Source organism: Psittacula echo, assembly GCF_963264785.1.
Source record: "Psittacula echo genome assembly, chromosome: 2".
NCBI classification, from domain to species: Eukaryota; Metazoa; Chordata; class Aves; order Psittaciformes; family Psittacidae; genus Psittacula; species Psittacula echo.
In genome coordinates, this window is record NC_137737.1 from 36,951,286 (window position 1) to 36,972,936 (window position 21,651).

Below are 21,651 nucleotides of genomic sequence, written 5' to 3' on the forward strand. Positions count from 1 at the left end.
GTTTTCTATGAGACTTGACCTTGAGAGCCAGTTTCTGCTCAGAATTTTCTTCTGCATTTTTATGAATATCAACATGATTTTATAGGACCAGCCAATTGTTTACATTTGTGAAAGGGATGAGACATATTTACACATTTTTTTGGCAAGACTTTCCTACACGTCAGAGCTCTGTTTGGTAGGAAAGAAGTGTTGCAGGCTTGGCCAAGGACCTCTGAAGTTCAAAGCCAGCCCTAGCTGCTTGGTAACTCTGGGCTGCTGCAGCCTATCCCTGACATACCCTATGCTACAGCCACAGCCATGCAATGCTAAAGAACTTGGCTTCATCCCCTTCTTTCCCTTGCTTTCTTGGATGCTTTGCTCAGTGAGAAAAGTAGCTGCCTGCTTGTGCCAGCAGAGTGCCTACACTAAGGGAACTTTTCTGTTATGTACTGGTGGCCAGACCACAGTCCCTTTACACCGTTCAAGCAACATATCCCAGGGATAAAATCACTAAAGTACCTTTGAGATACTGTTGTGACCCTCTTCTTCCAGTGTTAACAAGGCACCCCTCATTCAGAGGCTCCCCAATTTTTTGGGCCCACGAGACAGAACCAGGGACTTGTGGTCCCAGATACCTTCTTTTTTGCTCAGTCTGAAATACCTTAACTAGACCAAGTACTATGCACTTGTGTATACACACTCAGAAAAGCAAACATTTGAGGTGTGTCAAAATTATTCTACCTTAAATTGGGCTACTTTAAATCACTAATCTGTGTTGATATTCTTGGTCCTGTTGTGTCTGGGTGCTGCAGTCCCATTCCTACTGAAAGTCACAGACTTCACACCTCTCTCCAAGCCTTCTGTAGAATGACGCTAGCTGGATCCTGTCCTCCTGTCATAAAAGGCTTTAAACCAGCTTTTTATCAGTGATACAAGAACAAAATCAACATTCATATGCTGTCAGCCAGAATGTGGACTTTAAAATATTTGTCATTGTGCTCTCAGAAAACAATACATTTTCCCTCAAATGTGATCGAACACTGAAGAATTCATTTTATTTTGGGTTTGGAGCCATGTTGTGATCATAACTGTAATCAGTTGGGCTAGTTCAAATAGCTAGAAATGCTGAAAACTTCTTTTATTGTAGGTAACTGTTGGGTCTGGCTAGAGCACAAATAGTGATGGGGCTCTTGCCCTTGGCATAATGGCTGGACTAAGGGATTTGGATGTATAACAGGTGTGGTTGCATTCAGATGTGGTGTAAATAAGGCTGGGATATATGCAGTGTGTGACAGTGTTGGGAAGGTCAGTGGGGAAGGGTGGAGGGGGGTGGTGGAGACCAAGTGCAATGGGTGTCCTGTCAGCAAAGCAGGGTGGGTGGGAATGAGGGCTGGTGCTAATGGGGAAAGTGATATGGGAGTGAAATGTGCCTGAGAGAGTGGATGAAGGTGTGCCAGAGAGAGATGGCCACTGTGGGGATGCATAGATGCTGAGACAGCAAAGCGTTGCAGCAGTGTGTGGTGGATGGTGGTGACAGTGGCATGCTGCTGAACAGGGAGGGCAGGAACTGCTGGTGTTGCAGAAAAGGCAGCTGGTCCTGGGGCAGGCAAAACTTTCAGGTGTTTTGCTAGAAGCTGTTTCTGCATATGCTGCTGGGCTTGCAGCTGCAGTAACCTGTATTTGTCAACTTCCTCTGGTGAAAATGTGATAGGCTGCTGCATTAAGGGAGGGGAGGTGGATTTACTGTACACCTCAAGGTCATTTACTGTGTCATCATACTTCTGCATAGCATTGTCACAATGAAAGTCTGAACCACATTCTGCCTGGTTCGAGTCCATGTTTACATCATGTAGTTCTTTGGTCTCTGTTGAATTAGCCACAACAGAGTATCTATTAGAGGAAAAAGCACCAGGGAAATCATTTGGTACTGGGTCACAGCTTTGTATAAAGGGTTGCACTTCACTAATGAAGAGATTGGATTGTTCCTTTATTGCTGTGTTCCTTTTTATGCTTGAGCTCTTATAGCCTGTTCCTATTTGAATGATGTCTTTAAAAAGACAATGATCATAATCAGTGCCTCTTGAAAAAGCAACATTAGTTATCTCTGACCCTTCAAAATTGTTTTTCTTCACACTGGTTTCCAATGAACTGATTTCATTATGTCCCATGACATTTTCACCTATGCTTAGCAGTTTCTCTGGCAAAGGTAACATTGCAATATCATCTACTGATGATGAAAACTGAAGAGCAAAGTGACTTCGTGAGTGATCCTTTAATTCTACCCCACAAGTGTTTGAAAATCTTTCCGAGTCATGCATTTGTTCCTGGGTTTTCTTGGACTGCACTCTTTCTAAAAGCAACTTGCCTGTCAGTGACTTTCTTTTTCCACATATGTCTTTTGCCACGATTTCAGAAGAGCAGGTGGCAAAGTTTTTTGATTGACTATTCTCATTCAGAGATTCGTAATGTGCAGTTTCAGCTTTTCCCAGTTCGGTGTTAGAAGCTTCTTCTGTATCCTCTTTTGTTTTGTTGTCACAGTTGTCAGTCTGTTTAGGGAAGGATCTTGAACTGCTGCCTCTTAATATCCTGCTACTAGATGATCTTTCACGGCTTTTGGAATCTCTGGTGGAACAACTTTTGGAGCTATGGTAGCTTCTGCTTCTACTATGCACTTTGCCAAAATGCTGGTGTCTACATCTGCTGTGTTTAGATCTGTCTCTGTGTTGTAAAACTTTATGTCTTGAACATTTTTGATGCTTAATTGTACCCCTCTGTGTACAGTTTCTAGTTCTGTGACTTCTGCTACAACAAACATAATCCTTGTCTGTACCATCAGAAATGAAAATACACTTGTGCTTTCTGTGTTTACATTTGTGCCTTTCAGCTGTCTTGCTTTTTCTTTTACAACAAAAAAGCAAGTTATTTCTGCTGTGATTGTTTGATGCGGTACTCCTGTAGCTCATGCAGCTACTCGTACTGCTAACTGAACTGTCAGTATAGCTGGAATGTTTGTCGGAGGACTTTGGAGGAGATAGGAATCTCCAGCATCTTGTATAACCTTCACATCCTTCAATTTCTGAATACCTGCTGTTTGAATTGGATTTATAACTAAGGAAACTTCCACCAGAGTCTTTTCCACTGTCACTTATGTCACTGCTACAGCTGGCCACATCTTGAATGGATCTGCAGTCATTTTTGCTTTCACATTTTGCTTCAGAATAAATTAAATGACGTTTTGCAGCTTTAGACTTTTTAATCCTAGACATAAAAGCAGAAAAAGAAATGCTTTCATTTCTAATGTTCTGGTTTTTTCTTTCACAGCAATGAAAATGATGCTTTAAAGGTCTCCTCAGTGGTGTTGTATGAAGACTTTTTTCTGTCACATACTCCTTTTGTGAGACATCAAGGTAAGCAGGCACTTTGGGTATATTTTCATTCAAATAATCTGCAATGCATTTTTGACCATTTTCATCCATTTCTTTCCCTATGTCTGACTCAGCTTTTTGCTTGGCCTTTCTTGAATTTAGGGAACCTTTCATCTTCTTTGGTTTCAACAACTGATTATCTTGTTCATTTGACATTTGCGTGTGTTTTATTAAACCTGAGGCTTCATTTTCATCTGCAGTCTTATTTATAGAGTGCTCTTTACAGCTTGCTTTGTTTGTTTCATGCTGTTTACCATCTCTGTGATTTAAAGAGAGTCTGAAATCAAAATACAATGGATTACAGCCATATGAAATGCAGGGCTCAGTTTTTGTAAACAAAAGTAATTCTGTGGGCCACTGCAGAGCAGTGGTGCCATCTTTGCTCACTACATGGAGGAAAGGCAATGCCTGGGGCTTAACCTCTTTAGCCGTGGTCTCCTTTGGAAGTGTTTCCATATTCCCATTTGTGGTTTCTGACCTTTCCAAAGATCTTTCTCTTTTTACCACTCCAGGACCGTCATTAATGTTGCTTGTGCATGCCAGCTCAGGTGCTGGCTGTTGTGGGAGCTCAGGTAACTGGTCAGGCAGGTGGGCATTGCTGTGCTTGTAGGTGTTTGGCTCTGTACAAAAATTGCTAGCTTGGCATGAAGGTGAAATGAAAGTTTCTAACAATTGCTCAGACTCACTCAATTTGCTTTCTTGCTCTGTCTCTCTAAGAGAACCAGAAAACTCCAAATTTGAAAGCTGTATTTTACTTTTGGAAAATGAAGAGTGAGCAGTGACCTTTTCTTCTAATTCTCTATCACTAGTTTCATCATTTTCCTTTAACATTTTAAGTTTTGCAGCTACATGACTTGATGTACTGTTATCTAAATCCATTTGGTCTTGTGTAATAGGTGACCCTATATCCAAACTTGCTTTCACATCCTCCTCTGAAAATGTGCCAGAAAGGCAGCTCTCAAGAGCTTGCTTTGTTTTGTGGTTGAGGGATTCACTACAATCATTTCCTTCTTCAGAGTTCTCACTGAAGACTGATGCTGAGGACTCGAGCTTCAAAGGGACTTTTTTAGAGAATGAGAAGGACACTCCTGCCCTTTGAGAAGTGTTGGTGCTGTCTGGGAACATTTGAGGGACTTGATTCCCAAGTGCATGCCGTCTTTCAGTAGGGTACTGGTGCCTGCTTATGACAAGCTGCTGTTTCTCTATTATGCTGCTGGAGAAACCATGTCCTTCACTCATGGCCGTTCTTTGAGAACTGGCTGTGAACTTGCTGCCCTTGCACAGGAAAATGCTATCTGGTGATTGTTGCTTTTCCATGACTAATCGGGGGGCTTTAAGCAATGATCCACTCCCAGTGATGCTGTAAGGGAATAAATAAATAATAAATAAAGCTGTATTAATTAACCAAGTTAAGACAGAACTCGCATTTGCCATTGCCTGTCTGGTAAAAAAGTGTGTTGCTTGCACTGTTTCAGGGGAAAACTAAGTTTCTAAAGTTTCTAAAGGGTAAATGTGCAGTCTAGGCCCAAGCTTGGGCTTTTATATGGGCAACACAGTTTTTCATACTGGAAATTATATGATTTGAAGTCAGCACATGCATAATCTTTTTCAGAGTTATGCCCACGTACACGCAGACTAAACAATATTGTCTTCACGGTGAATTTATATCAAGGAGAATCTTGTGTAAGTCTTGGTTTTCTGAGAGGCCACTGCAAAGGAAATCGGGCTTTGTTCAAAATGAGACTTTTCTACCTGCATCTGCAGAGTCAAACTGTTAAGCATTCTTCTTGCTTGGGAGGTGGGGTATGTATGATTTTTTTAAAGAGTAGATTTTTATTTTATCTTTATGTTATTCCAAAATAAATGTTTTTGTGAAATATTCAGAGAGAGAGTATGCTAAAACTGTTAACAAACATTGGTGGAAAAAGGACACAAGGTGGACTTCCATCAATATTAATGAGAACTTCACTGCTCTCATTATCAATCACTATTTAACTTACTTTGGCATATTTTCTCTTTCTGTATTCTACTTCCATCAATTACAGTTTTCCTCTTCCCCAGACTCTCAGATTTTAAATCTGTGGGTTTGTTTTCTTGTACTTTTTAAAAAAAAAAATCGACCTGAGAAGGCCTTAACAAACATAGTGAACCATTGATTTCTTTCAGTAGATAATTAACTGAGATTGGAATGGCTGCTGCCTTCTTAAATTAGAGATAAGACATATACAGCTACCATACAAATGTTATTCCAAGGAATATTTTAAACATTCATTTCATTAGACCAATTATCTACATTTGCTACAGCTCAGTACTACCGTACACTTACATGAAAAAATTTTGGAACCAGCTTCAGTAAAGAATTTGATTAAAAATTAGAAAATAGTTTAATTAAATGTAAGTGAATTATGACAGTCAGAGTCTGCATAACAGCTATCTATAAATAGGCTAGAATATTTTAAAATGCTGTAAAAATGAGTTCATCTTCAGCAGTAGGAACAACAGAAAGACTCCCTAGAGTAGGGTCAACTTGGAGTATGAGAATATATATACATTTCTGAGAGTGTATTTGGATTTGCCACATGTTTTGCATCAGGAGATAAAAATTCAACCCTATTTCTACATAAGAAGAAATTATCTCTTTGAGAAGGCTCTTTGAAAAAAGGTAATTTTCAAAGTTTCCTTGGAACAGGAAAACAAAGCTGCATTTTCAGTTTTTCTGTGCATGAGATTAACAATAATTTTGTTGTCCAATTGTATTAAGCTTTTGTAAGACACTCTGTTGGAACTTGAGACACAGTACTCAGGGAAAATAGCAGTTGTGTATGTATGTGTAGACTTCTGCTTAGAAAGGCTGAATTTCTTTCTTGCCTGAGCATCTGGGAATGGCTACCCCTCCGCCAAGATCATGGTTTTCAGCCACCTCTGAACCTATTAGTCATTACAAAGGGGAATAGCAAGCACTGTCTTTTCAGGCTCTTTGTAAAGAATTATGAACTCTCTTGGTTCTTTCTAAAAGCAAACCCATTTTTATCTCCCCATCTCACTCTGGATTTCCTATAGTCACTGACCTTATTGATCTATCTGAGACTACATCTTCAAGTGTGTGGGCATAAAGGCATCTTCCCACAGGCAGCTACATTTCTTTCAGTGAATTTATATGAAAATGGAGTTATAACCATAAAAGTGACACATTAGCACTAAACTGTTATATTTCAGCAGATAACTCAAATGCAATTACATAGGCTAAAATGAATGTATAATAAACTCTGAATGTTATTATTTCCAGGATACAGTAAGCTTGATATGAATTTCAAAGGATGCCAGTTTAATTATCTACTTAACTCATTACGGTTGTAGATTAACATAAATAATTGGTCTAGTGGCAGTCTATTCCAGTGAAACATTCAGTGTCATTAAACAAAGGCGATTTTTCAAATGTAAAGGTTTCTTAGTGCAAACTTAGTACTGTATCTCAATGTTTATCAATAGAGCAAACAATATTGGATAAACTTAGCTAATTACTTCGTTTTCATTCATATGATGATACTTCCATTACTCTACAGAGATAATGTGAGAATAATATCAGTATACTAAGAATAGCGAAAATGATTCACAAACTAAATACAGATGCTCAAAAAAGGTGTTTTTCCTCTCCTGCTCCCTTGCTATCAAATGAGAAAACAGCTATACTAATCTATTCAGGTCAGTCTGAGCAAGGTAAAATGGTGATATTATAAAAACATCTTCAAACCACTCAGTTCAGAAGAGAGGATAACTAGCTACAGGAGAGAAAAATACAAACCTTCAAACAGCAAGTAATTAATTTAGGGCTTTCAATTTTATGGTTTACAGAACAGGAACATTTGGAGTTGAGGACAGCTGAAAACAGGTTACAGTATACACAACCTCTGTACATTACGCAGTGTGGAAGTAAAAATATGGGGATTTCTTCTGGGACTGGGGAAAGAGGGCATTAAAACATAATGTAAATAAAAATACTTGCCATTCTGACTGCTTCCGTAACTCTGCAAGCTGGTGGAGCCGCTTGAGTGCTTTTTCCTGTTTCTTCTCATCTTTCCATGACTTTGAAGCCACATTTCGAGCAAATTCCCTTTGTTTTAAATCTTTCAACCTCTGTGTGAAAAGAATAAAAAGAGGGGATTAAATATGTGCACAGCAGATGCATTTCCTCTTACTCAATATATTTGCTTTTGGTGAAGTTACTACGTAAATGGAGAGTAAAACATACTTAAAATGCTATCATCCTAAGAAGAGATTGAAAATGTTATTTTTGCCTAACAAAATAACATGATTGGGCCATTGCTATTTAGCTGATACATATGATGAACTATAGCTTTTCAGTTTCTTATGAATACACAAATCTTTGTTGTGTACAAATACGCATACGAAATTAGACTCCATTTAATGTAGTCAAAATTTTCATATTTAACACAATCAGTTGGAATTAAATCTATAGGCATTATACTGGGATAAAGCTGAGCTCACATGTGCAATATACTTTATAGGTCTCTATGCTTGCACATGTATGCATGGATGTTTGTGTGCTTCTATGTATGTCTTGTAGCTTTTTAAGACTTTTTTTTTTTTTTTTTTCCAAAGGAGAAAACTACTCTCTGAAACATTTGATCAGGAAACTTTTGCATGGTTATTTTCACAATATCTTTTTACCTCATTGAATGTCTAGAAATCAGGTAATTCCTGTTGGAGGGAGCAAAATTCTTTGCCTTTATTACATTTATTACCTGGGTTTGCACTGCTGATTATATAAGGAAAAGTGAAGGAGAAGATGGCACAAATCAAAACGTGTCAAAAACATCCTCTGCAAAAAAAAGTGGGGTTACCTTGCCTTTATGTTCACTGCAATCTCTGGGACTTAGCAGGTCATGTCCAACCTCACAACTTCCCTGTTCAGGTCAATGATTCCATGCTCCAAGGCAGAAATGCCTTCCTTCCTTCACCATCCCTCCAGTGCTGTGGTGTCTGGGGAAGGCAGGTTTACAAGCTAGAAGGAAGCTCTGGTGCATTCAGACAGATGCCCAAACTGGAAAGTTTGAGGACCAGGACTAACAACTACACTTCTTCATCCACTTGCCACTTGGTCCGGAGGTGGCCCTGTGCTCCTCCATGAAATTTAGAACTATAGTATCAACACCAAGAAATGCTAAATTTTCCGTGGAGTGTAGAGAGCTGGTTTTGCAAGCTAGACTTGAAGTAAAGGGGTAGAGCAGCTGATGTCATCTACCTGGACTTGTGAAAAGCATTCCACACTGTCCCACACGACATCCTTGTCTCTAAACTGGAGAGACATCAGTTTGATGGCTGGACCACTTGGTGGATAAAGAACTGGCTGGATGGCAGAACACAAAGAGTTGTGGTCAGTGGCTCAATGTCCAGCTGGAGACCAGTAACGAGTGGTGTCCCTCAGGGATCGGTGTTGGGACCGGTCTTGTTCAACATCTTTGTCTGTGACATGGACAGTGGGATTGAGTGCGCCCTCAGCAAGTTTGCTGATGACACCAAGCTGTGTGATTTGGTTGATACGCTGGAGGGAAGGGATGCCATCCAGAGGGACCTTGACACGCTTGTGAGGTGGGCTGATGCCAACCTTATGAAGTTTAACCATGCCAAGTGCAAGGTCCTACACCTGGGTTGGAGCAATCCCAGGCACAGCTACAGGTTGGGCAGAGAAGAGATTCAGAGCAGCCCTGCAGAGAAGGACTTGGGGCTGTTGGTCGATGAGAAAATGAACATGAGCCGACTTCAGTGTGCGCTCGCAGCCCAGAAAGCCAACTGTATCCTGGGGTACATCAAAAGGAGCGTGACCAGCAGGTCGAAGGAGGTGATCTTGCCCCTCTACTCTGCTCTCGAGAGACCTCACTTGGAGTATTGTGTGCAGTTCTGGTGTCCTCAACATAAAAAGGACATGGAACTGTTGGAACAAGTCCAGAGGAGGGACACAAGGATGATCAGGGGACTGGAGCACCTCCCGTATGAAGATAGGCTCTTGGTACCTCTTGAAAGTTTAACCTTATTCATCAGAAATATTTACAGTCAAATCTGTATGTTTCTCCAGAAAGTTTCTATCAGCTCCAACATCTAGTACTTCACTGCACTGGGCTCTGAAACAGGACAGCCTCAAAATTCTGTTTAAAGCTCTTAGGCTTTGGTTCCTTGGAAAGAAGTGGTTGATCCACTACAATTTTCATCTTGTCCCTTTTTCCTGCCCCTTACATGCCCTCCCTCTCTGTTTACTTGCCCCATTCCAGGTCAGTCATGTAGTGCTTCATTCCCTCAAACTCATTCCCTGCAATTTACAGTAAAATGGATGAATATGTAAGAAAATGTCACTTTTTGGTCTAAGCAAGGAGCTTTTAAAATAATACATTCAAGCCAAAGCTGAAAATGAAATCAAATAATCTTCCCAGAATGAACCCTCACTTTCTGTCACTTAAATAATATTTACAAGAGTGTAGAGGTATTCAAGCACTAAGGATCCTATCCTCCATAGAAAAACATAGGTAGTCTTGAGTCTTATTAACACCTTCAATGTGAAGAAAGGGCAAAGAAACACATTTGAGAAATGTCCTTTAGTGCTGCTTGCTGTTTCAGCTGTCACTGTGAGCTGCTCAGTATCACACATAAAGCACTCATGAGGAAAAACAGAAACAGTTTCTACCTGTCAAGGAAACAAAGAACAATGTGAAAGCTAGTACTATGGAGTGTAGGTACTGCAAAATAATGCTATTTCATTTCTTTGACAGTTAGGATAATCAACAAAGCAAATGGACCGACACTAAGAATAGAAGTTCTAGCAGTATTTTTTGCTCTCTAATGGTGTACAGCATGTGTCAAGGTAGTAGAGAAAAGAATAAAGAAAAAAGTAGGAAAGCATAGTGGAGGACTCATCAACTGGAGATGAGGTCCAAGAAATCAAAAGCATCTGCAGTCTGAGCAGAGAAAGGGCTCTCCCTGCACATCACCTCATCAGAACAGAAAAAGCCTTACTGCCAGAGCTCCAGTTAGGAATTGTAATGAAATTTGTCAGCTATGTTGGATAGACCATGGGACTGCGTGCTGAACCTGCAAAGCCATGGTTTTCTTCACTAATAACTTGTGCCAGACTCCTGACAGGCACACAAATATTTTCTGCAGGTGGTGCACAACAGCACGCAACTGAGCAGGTACCTGAATGACAACACTAAGCTCAGCAGGTGTGCCTGAAAATTAATATCGCTTAACATGGCAATTGGATTTTTCATGTAATTAGGTACTTAACTGGGCTTCTAAATACAGGCACGTGTAATAAATTATGATTTATTTAATACAAATCTTGTGTTCTGTCCTTCACCTGCTACAAATATAATTGCCATGGAGTTATATTCTATTTCTTTGACTCGTGTTCCATTCTTTATCTGGGTTTTGTGCACATGTGCATGTGGACATTGTCATAACTAAAAGTAACCCATCTCTTTTTTAGAAACACCCACATAGAATATTAAAAGACTATTTTAAAAAAAGAAAATAATATTCACTGTATGGAAAGTCTCACTTATACAACCAGGTCTGACTCATGCTCGCTTCTCTATATAAGACCCACTCAAAAACTGCTGAATCTATTCTATTCCTCCTGAACTCTGGTATGAATCACTAGGAGATTCAAATGAGTTAATAGAGCTGCATCTTCACTATCTACTTTTGCTAGATATGAAATATCAGTGGTCAAATACCTGTACTTTAGCAATTTGTGCCCATTCTTATTTTTTTTTTTTAATTTATTATTTTATTGTGGCCAATATTTTCTTTTCACTGACCTACAATGACCTCTAGCATACTCACTGCTGTCTGCATTTCCAGCACTGAGATTACTTTTTCTCCAGACTTATGATCCTGATTTCTATTTCTCGCTGTGTAGGTGAACTTTCTTTGAATTGCTATCCATCTGATCAAATTTAGATGCTTATAGTAGTTGCTTAGGTTTTCTTTACAACCACTGGAAAGAAATAAGCACTTTTAGGGACCTAATCACCTCTTCTTATAGCAGCTGTATAAAACGAGAGAGGTAAAATGAGATGTAAATGTACCTCCTTCTTTTCATTGGGTACAGAGGGTATTAAAAGTCTATCTTAATTATTAAGGGGTGGTTTTCTAAGAAGGTAACATAGCTGGCAGCTGAAGTAGCTCTACAGCATTGCACACAGCACGGGCAACAAAGAGGAGCTGGAAGTTGTCATGTTGCTAGAAAGCTATGACCTAGTTGTCATTACTGAAACTTGATGGGATAAATCCCAAGACTGGAGTATAGCTATCAATGGCTACAGGCTGTTCAAAAGGGACAGATGAGGAAGGAGAGGTGAAGTTACCCTCTGTATCAAGAGACGGATAGAGTGCAAAGAGCTGTCTCTGAAGAATAGCCGCAAAAAGGTTGAAAGCATATGGGTAAGAATTAGAGACCAAGGCAACAAAAGGAACCTTGTGGCCACCTGATCAAGGAGAGCCTGCTGAAGAAGCCTTCCTACTCCAGCTACAGGAGGCGGCATGCTTGCAGGCTCTTGTCCTGCTAGGAACTTCAACCGCCCTGATGTCTGCTGGGAAAGTAGCACAGTGAGCTGTAGGCAATCCAGGAGACTCCTGGAGTGCACTGAGGATAACTTCTCCTGCCAGGTAACAGACAGTCCTACCAGAGGGGTTACAATACTGGACCTGTTGGTCACCATGCAAGTGAATTAATTGGTGATTTCAAGAGTGGAGGCAGCCTGGGCAGCATGCAGTAGTGGAATTAACAGTCCTAAGGTATATGGGTCAGGTGAAGAGTACAGTTAGGACCCTGAATTTTAGTAAAGCAAAATTGCAGCTGTTCAAGGAGTTGGTCAACAGGACCCTCTGAGAAACTGCCCTCAGGGACAAGGGAGCAGAACTGAGCTGGCAGACCTTTAAGGATGCTTACCACAGAGCGTAAGAGCTCTCCATCCGCAGGTGTAAAATATGGAAAGGTGACTGATGTGGCTGAGTCTAGAGCTGCTGGTGGAACTAAAGGGCAAGAAGGAAATGCACAAGCAGTGAAAGCCAGGACAGGTATCCCTGGAAGACTATAAGAATGTTGCCCAGTTGTGTAGGAATGGGGTCAGGATGACCAAGGCATGCCTGGAGCTTAACCTTGCAAAGGATGCAAAGAATAGTAACAATAATAATAATAGCAAAGAATTATTTCACCTCTTGGGTGGATGGACTGGAAGACAGAAACTGAAGGAGCAAAGTCTCTCCCACTGTAAAAGATCAGGTTCATGACCACCTGAGGGACCTGAACATACATAAGTCTATGGGACCTGATGAGGTGCATCAGAGAGTCCTGAAGGAACTTGCTAACGTAATTGACAAGACATTCTATATGATTTTTGAAAAGTTATGGCAGTCAGGTGAATCCCTGGAAAAAGGGAAATTTTGCATCCACTTTCAAAAAGGACAGAAAGGAGGACCTTGGGAATTACTGACCTGTAAGCTGCACCTCTGTGCCTGGGAAGGTCATTGGACAGATCCTCCTAGGCTAACGCACATGGAGGTCAGGGAGCTGATTTGACAAAGCCAGCATGGCTTCACTAAGGACAGGTCCTACCTGACCAAATTAGTGGCCTTCTACGATGGAGTGACTGTGCCAGTGGAGAAGGGAAAAGCTACTGTCTCACTATCTGGACTTCTGTAAGGCCTTTGACATGGTCCCCCACAACATCCTTTTCTCTATAGATCTAACAAAAGGTTCTTAACATAACTACATCATATGCTGGGGCAAAGAACTGTTGCTGCAAGAACACTGAAAAGCAAATATTCTTCTTATTCGCAGTAGTGTAACTGCATCAATGTAAATAGACAGAAGCTTGGGGGAATAAAGCTAATTTTCAATGCATTATGTTAGAAAACGGCAGGCTAGTATGAATTAAATTATTTTTTTCCACTTAAATTTAGATTTTTTTACTCCAGAATATTATTCACAATGCGTCCTCCAATATATCCATCATTCTGTAATGCATTGCAGCCCCAGGTAAAAATGTAGTAGACACTTCTGCTTTCTTGGGTATATGTCTCTTGTCATATTTAGAGAGCCTTCTCTGAGTTTAAGTCTATGAAATAATGTGAGTGTTTGAGTGCCCGAGTGGCTTTACAGATTGATTTTCACTTTGCTGAAAAGCTCCTTAATCAAGTTCTAAACAAATTCACCAAGGAAGGGTTAAATGAGGAAAGAAAGGAATATGAATTTCAGTAATCATTCTTTTGCCTGTAACCCTAACATTGGAACCAATTACATTATTTGCAAAACTAATTCATACTGCAAACCATCAAATGAGAATGATAGTTACTAGAAAACATAATTAGACTTCATGTTTAAAGCTTATGGCATTAGCTGTCTAAGTGAAAGGGAGGAAACAACAGGGAAGGAGGTTTTTTTTACTATAGTAAATAAAATCCTAAAAGTAATTTGGAAAGGCTGTTACATAAAGGATTTAAGCATGAGATAAGAAGCTAAAAAACTAGCTGATACATTTTCATTTGGTTCACATATAAATAGCTACAGATCACTTTGAAGTGTGTGATAGTAATAATTTTTTGCAGTGGCTTATATTATAGTCAATCTTAACAGATTCAATATTCTAAGTGGGACTGAATGGGAAGAAAGAAAGAAAATATGCTGGTATGACTGGGTTAGGGAATGAGATGATAGCAGGAGAGGGAAGAAATCAGTTTTCCGACATGCCCTAGAGAATCCATCTATCAGTGGATGAGGCGTTGATTAGAGATTCAACCAGAAGAATAAATTACAGGTAGCTCTTTGGAGGGTTTGTTTTCATATGTTTTCATTGAAACTCCTCTAAAGCTGTATAGAGAGATAGTCTGATCTAGTGCAATGGGTCTTCATGCCAGAAAGCCTCGTGACCTACTAGTGCTTACCTGCGTCTTTTCTGTGGGAGCTTCTTACTGTTCAACCAGTTCTGCAAGTATTCGTGCTAATTAAACTGATTTCATCAATTGCTGGATGAAAGTACATCCATTTGTGCTCATTATAATCCCCCAAGTTAAAACAGATGGGTTTCATGGGGGCCATTTCCATAGGAGAGAAGACAGAACAGACACTTTGTGTCTTGCTTGAAGGCTATTCGTGGATCCAGTGTATGCTCCACCTGACCACCCATGTTTATATCAATTCCAATGAGCTTATTGTCATATGCTCCAACAAGCTTGCTGCACATTGTATAATTTCAGTAGACATGTCTAGTGCCGATTCGGAATACAGAGTAACTTGCCTAGGAAAAGCAACACATTTGAATGATAAGAAATTTGGGTCAGGGACTGTATTTTCACTGCATATCCATATATCACCTTGCTCATCGGGCTGTTGGGCTCTCTTTCTTCGCCAGAGGAAAAAACCCAAACTCTCATACATTTTATTTCTTTTTCCTCTTAATTTAAGAAGCTTAAAGGGAAGAAACTTGTATTACAGACTCTGTGCAAGACTGGCTCCTTTCCAAATTTTTAGTACTTCTCGTGATCTTATTTAAAAAATATTTAAGCCTTTTCTACCTCTTTTTGAAGCTCGTGGCACCACTTTGTTTTTCTTCGTTTTAACTGTAGTGGGTGGAATACAAAATCGCCCACATTCTAAGCAAAAAGAAAAAGAGAGTCTGAATTATCCAAGAATTCAACAGGTGAGTTCAAAGTCTGGCGTCAAACTTTCTTCAATGTGGTCATTAGACTTTCAGAGTAAGGAAAATAATAGGATATAATAATAATAGAGAGTGCTTCCCATAGACAGTCTTCTTATGAAGAAGGTATCTCTACCATTATTTTACAAAAAAAAGAAATGAAGGCAGAAAATGGGGTGACTTCTGAAAAGAACGGGGAGGAAGCTGAATTAGCACTAACAGATATATGTTTAATAACTACATCTAACTCTTTTTAAGCCAATTAAAACAAGAGGAAGGATACGAGACATCTGAATTAAGCCTAAGTTTGATACATAATGTAGTGCAATCAGTTCATACTTGATAACTATGGTAGTTCTGAGGGAGCAATAAGGCATAAATGATAAACCTATTACAAACTATTGTGCTATGTCTATAGCTTTACATAAGGGAAAACTGAGCCAGCAGATCATTACACAGTGACTTTGAAGTGCTGTGCCAGAGAACAAGTTCAAAACTAAAGAAAGTAATTTTGATACATACTTGAGATAAATGTGGTGTTGATCAGAGGTACCACTCACTGCACTTCAGATGAAAACGTATTGTCAGGGCAAATAGTGAAAAATAGTATACACATGAAGGTTATTAAAGGCAGCTATAAACAGAAGATTTGTTAAAAACCTCAAGCAAGTAAAATGTTGATTTTTTTTTTCCTAATACGGTATAACAGCTATCCATGAAAATAATCTTGAGCTGGTTTGGGTTTATTTTTGTTTGTTTGTTTTTTTTGTTTTGTTTGTTTTATTTGTTTGTTGGGTTTTCTTGGGTTTTGGGGTTGTGGTTTTGTTTGGTTTTTTTTTCTTGATTTTGTTTTTATTCAGTCAAAACCAAAATATTATTTCTCTTAAAGTTGCTTAAATTAGACTGATCTCTTCTGGAGTAGGACAGTTAAAGGTAACCACGAATCTAGCAACAATACTATAATAAAATGCCTGCTTAAAGTAAAGGAGGTTTATGACGTTTCCTTGCAGTTTTTGTCAATGAGAAAAGGCCAGAAAAGACTTTTGTAATCACCTGATCATAATTTTTTAATAACACAAGACAGAGGACATTCTGATTTGCTATGTTTTATCAGATAAATTAATAAAATCAAGTTAACTTTAACAAGATCTATTTTAGATAAACCACATGAAACAAAATTAATTACATTATCATCCTTTAATACTTTCTGGAGTCTGGTATCAGTCATGCCAGTATTTTCCCTGGCACTAATGTTAGGATGACAGATTTTCTTGTTTATTCTTTTAAACCTCAGCATGGCATTATCTAGTCTGTAGCTTGATGTACCTTCCTCTGGTGATGAGACCTATTAAAAATCAGCATTAATAATCAGGATAGGTTATGGCTATCTCTTTCCTAAGAGTTAAATATTGGTCACCTGAACCTGCTTATACAAAAGTAATTTAGATGATGTAGTTTAATAACCTCAGCTATTGGTAGAGTGGTACTTCTCCATCATCATAAACATAGATGTGACTAAATCAACTGGCTTTGCCCCAAGTACAGAACAGAAATCTGTGTTGAACAGTCCTGTTTACATCACTGCTAGCAAGTAATTCATTTCTATTTGGAGCAGAAGATTCTTTATGTCCTCAATATACTTTCAGAAACCTTCTTGGCCTCACCTCTGATGACTACAGATTTTCCTTTCGCCCTTTTTACTTCCATCACTTTTTTTCTTATTTCTTCACTTCTGATTTATGATCTTTGCAGTCTGTTTTTCCTTTCTCTATTATAAATGTAAGCCACAGAGAATTGACTTTCCTTCTAAATGAGATTAGCTGCTTATAACCTATTTGGTCTTTTTCAGCGGTGGGATTTGGATTCTTAAACCATCTGCCAAGTGCTCTTTAAAATTTCCTAGGTCCCTCTCCTTTCCATTTGAATTCTTCCTCCCAGACCACTTGGCAATCTCATTCACCTTTATGAAACTAGATTCCTTACAGAAGTGCATGTTACAGTTTGTTATTTATACAAATATAGGCAAATATTTGGCTCTTTAGATTTCCTGTATGCCTGTGTTGATCATCATACTGCTAATAACATACAGATTAAAGATCAGCTTTTTAGACACCCATAATGTGGATGAAGTATTTTTATGCTGTTCTTGACAAGAGGCATGTCCACGGAGGCAGCAAATTCAAATGGATGATCTGTTAATTTTAATTTCTTCGTGCATGGGACTGGAGTAGCAGTTTATGTTTCAGTCTGTGGTTTATTTACAGTAGGAGATGAGCAGATGTCACATTTTTTTCCAGGGTAATTCACTTCTGCAATAGCCTGGTTTAGCCTTTGATTATCAGAGACAATCTTCTGAGAACACATCTCAGTAAATTTTACTGATTTAAAAAAGGTTATTTTGATTATGTTTTTTCTTTTATTAAATTCCTTTCCAAATTTGTCTCACATTATTATTGCGTGATCTCCTTTGACCTTAGTGTCCTTTCTTCTCTCTACGTGACTTATCCATTTCTTTTTCCAGTTCAGCAGCATTTCCTTCTGAAATAACAAAAGCAATAAAGTGCTTCCTAAGCAAATTCAGTATGCCATGAAAAATGATGACCAAGCTGTGCACGGTGAATGATGTCCTATTTTTCCAGTTTATAAGGACAAAGATATTTTGGCCTACCTAGAACCCTTTTTATTGCCACGTGCTTAAAGTGTTATTTATTTGCAATTTGTTATTTGTATTTGGTCCCCTTAAATGCATCGTATGGCAACCTGCAGTGCCTGAGACTTTTACTAAGAAAGGGAGCTACAGCAAGCACATGGTCAAGATGTGCAGTTCAGCCCACTGGTGTATAACGTAACAATGAGCTGCAACTTCACACCCTCCAATTATGATTCCATAATTTAAAATTCTGAATGCCTGTCAAGAAACTGCTCCCTGGAAAGAGGGTCAAAATGAGCATGATGCACTTTTGTTAGAGCAATCCCAACCTGCTTCTCTTATCCCCTTGTATTTTGTGGAGCTGTGGGAGGTAACATTTAATATTCCCCTCTCTCCTCTTACCCATACTCCAGACTATGTTTGTATTCACTCTTACATCAAATGATGCCATAAACACACATCTAATTTTTTCATGTATACATGGACATTTTAATATAATAAAGCTGATCAAACACTCTCAGCTTCAGAATTATTTTATGTCACTTCTCAAATTCTTTACTGCCACTTGACAAAAACAACCGTTTAAGCAAGCTTTAGTCTCATACTCCATTCTAGGAAACTTATTCCTGTAAAATTTGAAGCTGATCACTTATTTATATTGTGGCTTCTTAAAAGAAAAAGAGAAAGATTGTGAGTTGCTGTACTCAAATGGAACAATGATCCTCTTATAATATGCACTAACATAAATAAAATATGGTGATAGTGACTTTATATTCTTTGGACTAGGGGACTTAAAACAATACTGTAAATTATTCTGGGGACAAGAATAAGTAGGGCAACTGGGTCATAAATTATCATTTAGTTTTTCCAGGTTTTTCCAGGTATTATTTACTTTTAGAAAGGTTTCATTTTTATAAAACCTTGTGTTCATTCCCTAGAAATAACAGAAAATTGCTATAACAATTATAGTACACTTCTCACGTACTCCGTGTTCAAATTTATTAGGCTATGACTTGTTGTTTTGAATGTTTACAGGTCCAATTTATTATTATATTCAAATTGCAGAACAGAATCTTAATTTTCTTATTTAAGCAAGGAAAAGGACATTATGATATGCTAAATTTCAAAATGGAAAGGAAATCAGAATTTGACGTGGGCTTTTGAGAGCCATAATTATGTCAATGAATTGAATCTTTGGTGCAACCTAGACTCAAATGATATAAAAATCATGCAGACCGCAGAAAAGTTGTTCATTAGGAGCTGTTAAGAAGACTGAATTTGCTTCGAAGTAAAGCATAAAATGCGATTAATCTGAATATTCTGTGTTCCTTTTAAAAGGTGAAAATTACATGGTAATTTTTAGGTAATATCTTTGTATACAAATATTGGTAAATATATGATTTAATAAATTGTATTGTTTTACCCCTAAATATGCTATTATGCTACCCAGTAATTTCTCAACTCATTATGATTTGATATTCACACAATCAGATGATTATCTAAGACTGGAGATTCAAAGCAGGTTCAGAACACAAGCAATAATCACAACTGCTAAAAATGATTTAGTATCTTGCCAAATCCAGTAGATTCTAAGTGGAATGTGACTGAGCTTACACGTATAAACACCAGTATTTAAGTGTCTGTTTTGAAGGAAGCAGTGCTAAGAATCCATCAAGGTGCTAAGGGCTAAAAACAAGCACAGAAATACTAACTACAAGCATGAAGCATCCTACTTCCAAGGGGTTCTTGTCAATTTCTCTACGCTTACACACTTGTTTAAAGAACCAGAATTTGTGGTTTGCAGGAAATTTTGATGTTTGGAATTGTTTTACTTTTTAGTCTTACTGGGAGAAATAAAATTTTGAAAACTTGGTAAAAAAATAACATTTCAAGTGCTTCAAAGAGACTTGATGTCAACGCATCTAATTTGCAATGAAACATAATGCCTTAAAGTTAAAATTTGCACTGTTTCTTTACCTCAAGAATATGTGTGCATATGTTACAATTAATATTTTAAAAGTATTTTTAAATACCTTACAAGAAAGTTTTAAAAGGTTTTATTTTTAAGTAACAGTGTTAAAGTATTTAAATCTTTATGAACCATTTCAATCTGATTGAAACTAGATGACATAAACCTTTTGAATAAAAAATGGTTTTGATCTCACATTCCCGCAAAATCTTTCTACTCTAAAAATTCAGCGTTTCTTGACTAACAAGTGTTTACTTTTCTTTTTTTGTTTTGTTTCGGTTTGGTTTGGTTTTTGTTTGCTTGTTTGTTCAGGAAATATTTGCTTTTTGCTGTCCCATCACCTGTGATAATATATTTGTTTGGTATTCACATGAATGCCATCTACATTTCTGTAGATATTTGCTTGCAATTTCATCTGAGAAGGTGTTTAAAGAGCCCTCATATTTATGATGACTCCTGGTGGAACCTAATTATTATGAAATTGCGAAAGCTGTAAAATGATAATTAGTCTCGGTTACCTCCTTTATTTTTCCCTTAGAGGCATGTTAAAAGGTGTTAATTAATGCTTTTAACTAAGTAAGGATAATAAATTACTAATCTCTCCATTTTTATTGCTGTCTTGGTGATGCACCGGTATGTTTCTGGTTTGCTTTTAAATATTTGTTTCTGCTATGAATACCCCTTCAAGACATACACAGCATACTGTACTGTTCTTCAAACACAAACATAGTTGATTAGCATGACTTTAAAGCTCCACAGGAACCAATTGCTCTTGCATATTAATTACTGCATGAAAGGTGCAGACAGTAAAATATTAACAGAACTATAATAAATGCAAATTCTAGACAGATGTTCCTAGGGCCAGATATACTTCGTAGATGCCAATGGGATTAGAAGAATTATTATTTTTGCAGAGAAGGGAAAGATATGACCAAGAGAGCACTATTCAAAAGTTACGAGGAAGCTGACAGAAATGGAATTTTTCTGTGAACATTTCAGGTTATAACATGTTGCTAGAAAAGCTAAAAGCTAATTCCCCAGTGTTTCTGAAAAGCTAACTGTGACACAGATGTTTACAGATGTGTTGTAATGTGCTCAACAGGTTCCTTAACCTGGCTGAGTAGTACCTTATTCTATGAGTCATTTTAAAAATATGAATGAAAGTCCTTGTGAACAGACAGTAATAAAAGACAATTCTAGCATCTGGCAATGCTTTGTCCCTATAACCTCACTATTTGAAGTAAGACTTATAGAGCCTGGCCTGAAGATGACACCAGTTATTCCGAATCTACTGATTCAAGGGAAAAAAAAATTAAAAAATAAAAAGTGAAAATTATGTGGCCTATAAGCAACATTTTCTAATGTTTGCCAGACTTTTGAAGATAGCATGTGAAATATAATATACATCTGTGTTCAGTCTTGCCCAGTTCTTACTGGCTCATGATTAATACATATTTTTGCATGAACAGTATAATTTTACATAGAAATAGGTAGAAAACATGCTGCATATTCTGTTACTTCTGTTTTTATTTTACTGACATTTAAAAAGTGGAAAAGACATCTGAATACAGACATTAAAAAAAAAGGACATCAACACCCAATAAAATTTATCTTGTTCATTAAACCATACAATCACAGCTCCAGCCTGGCTGCCCCAAAGGTTAACTGGAAATGGAAATGATAATTTAAACATAAATATTTAGGTTCTTCAAATCTACGCTATTTTCTTAGAAAGTATCCTATGTACTGTATGTATTAGCATTTCAGAGTAAGAACCAAAGAGGAAGATCTTGATTTTAATCACTTTTCATACTATATATAAAAAAAAAATAAGTTACTGGCTCAAAAATCAATTTTATTTGAATGGAATGCTTCAGAAAATATTTTGCTTCAAAATTTATTGGATTGTAATTGTCA

The 21,651-nt window shown here is 37.9% G+C and overlaps 1 protein-coding gene across 1 annotated transcript in view; it reads right to left on the bottom strand.

The window, feature by feature from the left end:
- Positions 1-1,082: 1,082 nt before the first annotated feature.
- Positions 1,083-21,651, bottom strand: part of ZNF804B (zinc finger protein 804B) — a gene marked incomplete at both ends in the record, with an annotated part of 230,147 nt that continues 209,578 nt past the window's right edge. Inside the window, 2 exons of the mRNA XM_080611434.1 lie at positions 1,083-4,764; positions 7,408-7,538. Coding sequence (XP_080467560.1) covers positions 1,083-4,764; positions 7,408-7,538 — 3,813 coding nt within the window. The remainder of the gene's footprint in view (positions 4,765-7,407; positions 7,539-21,651) is intronic.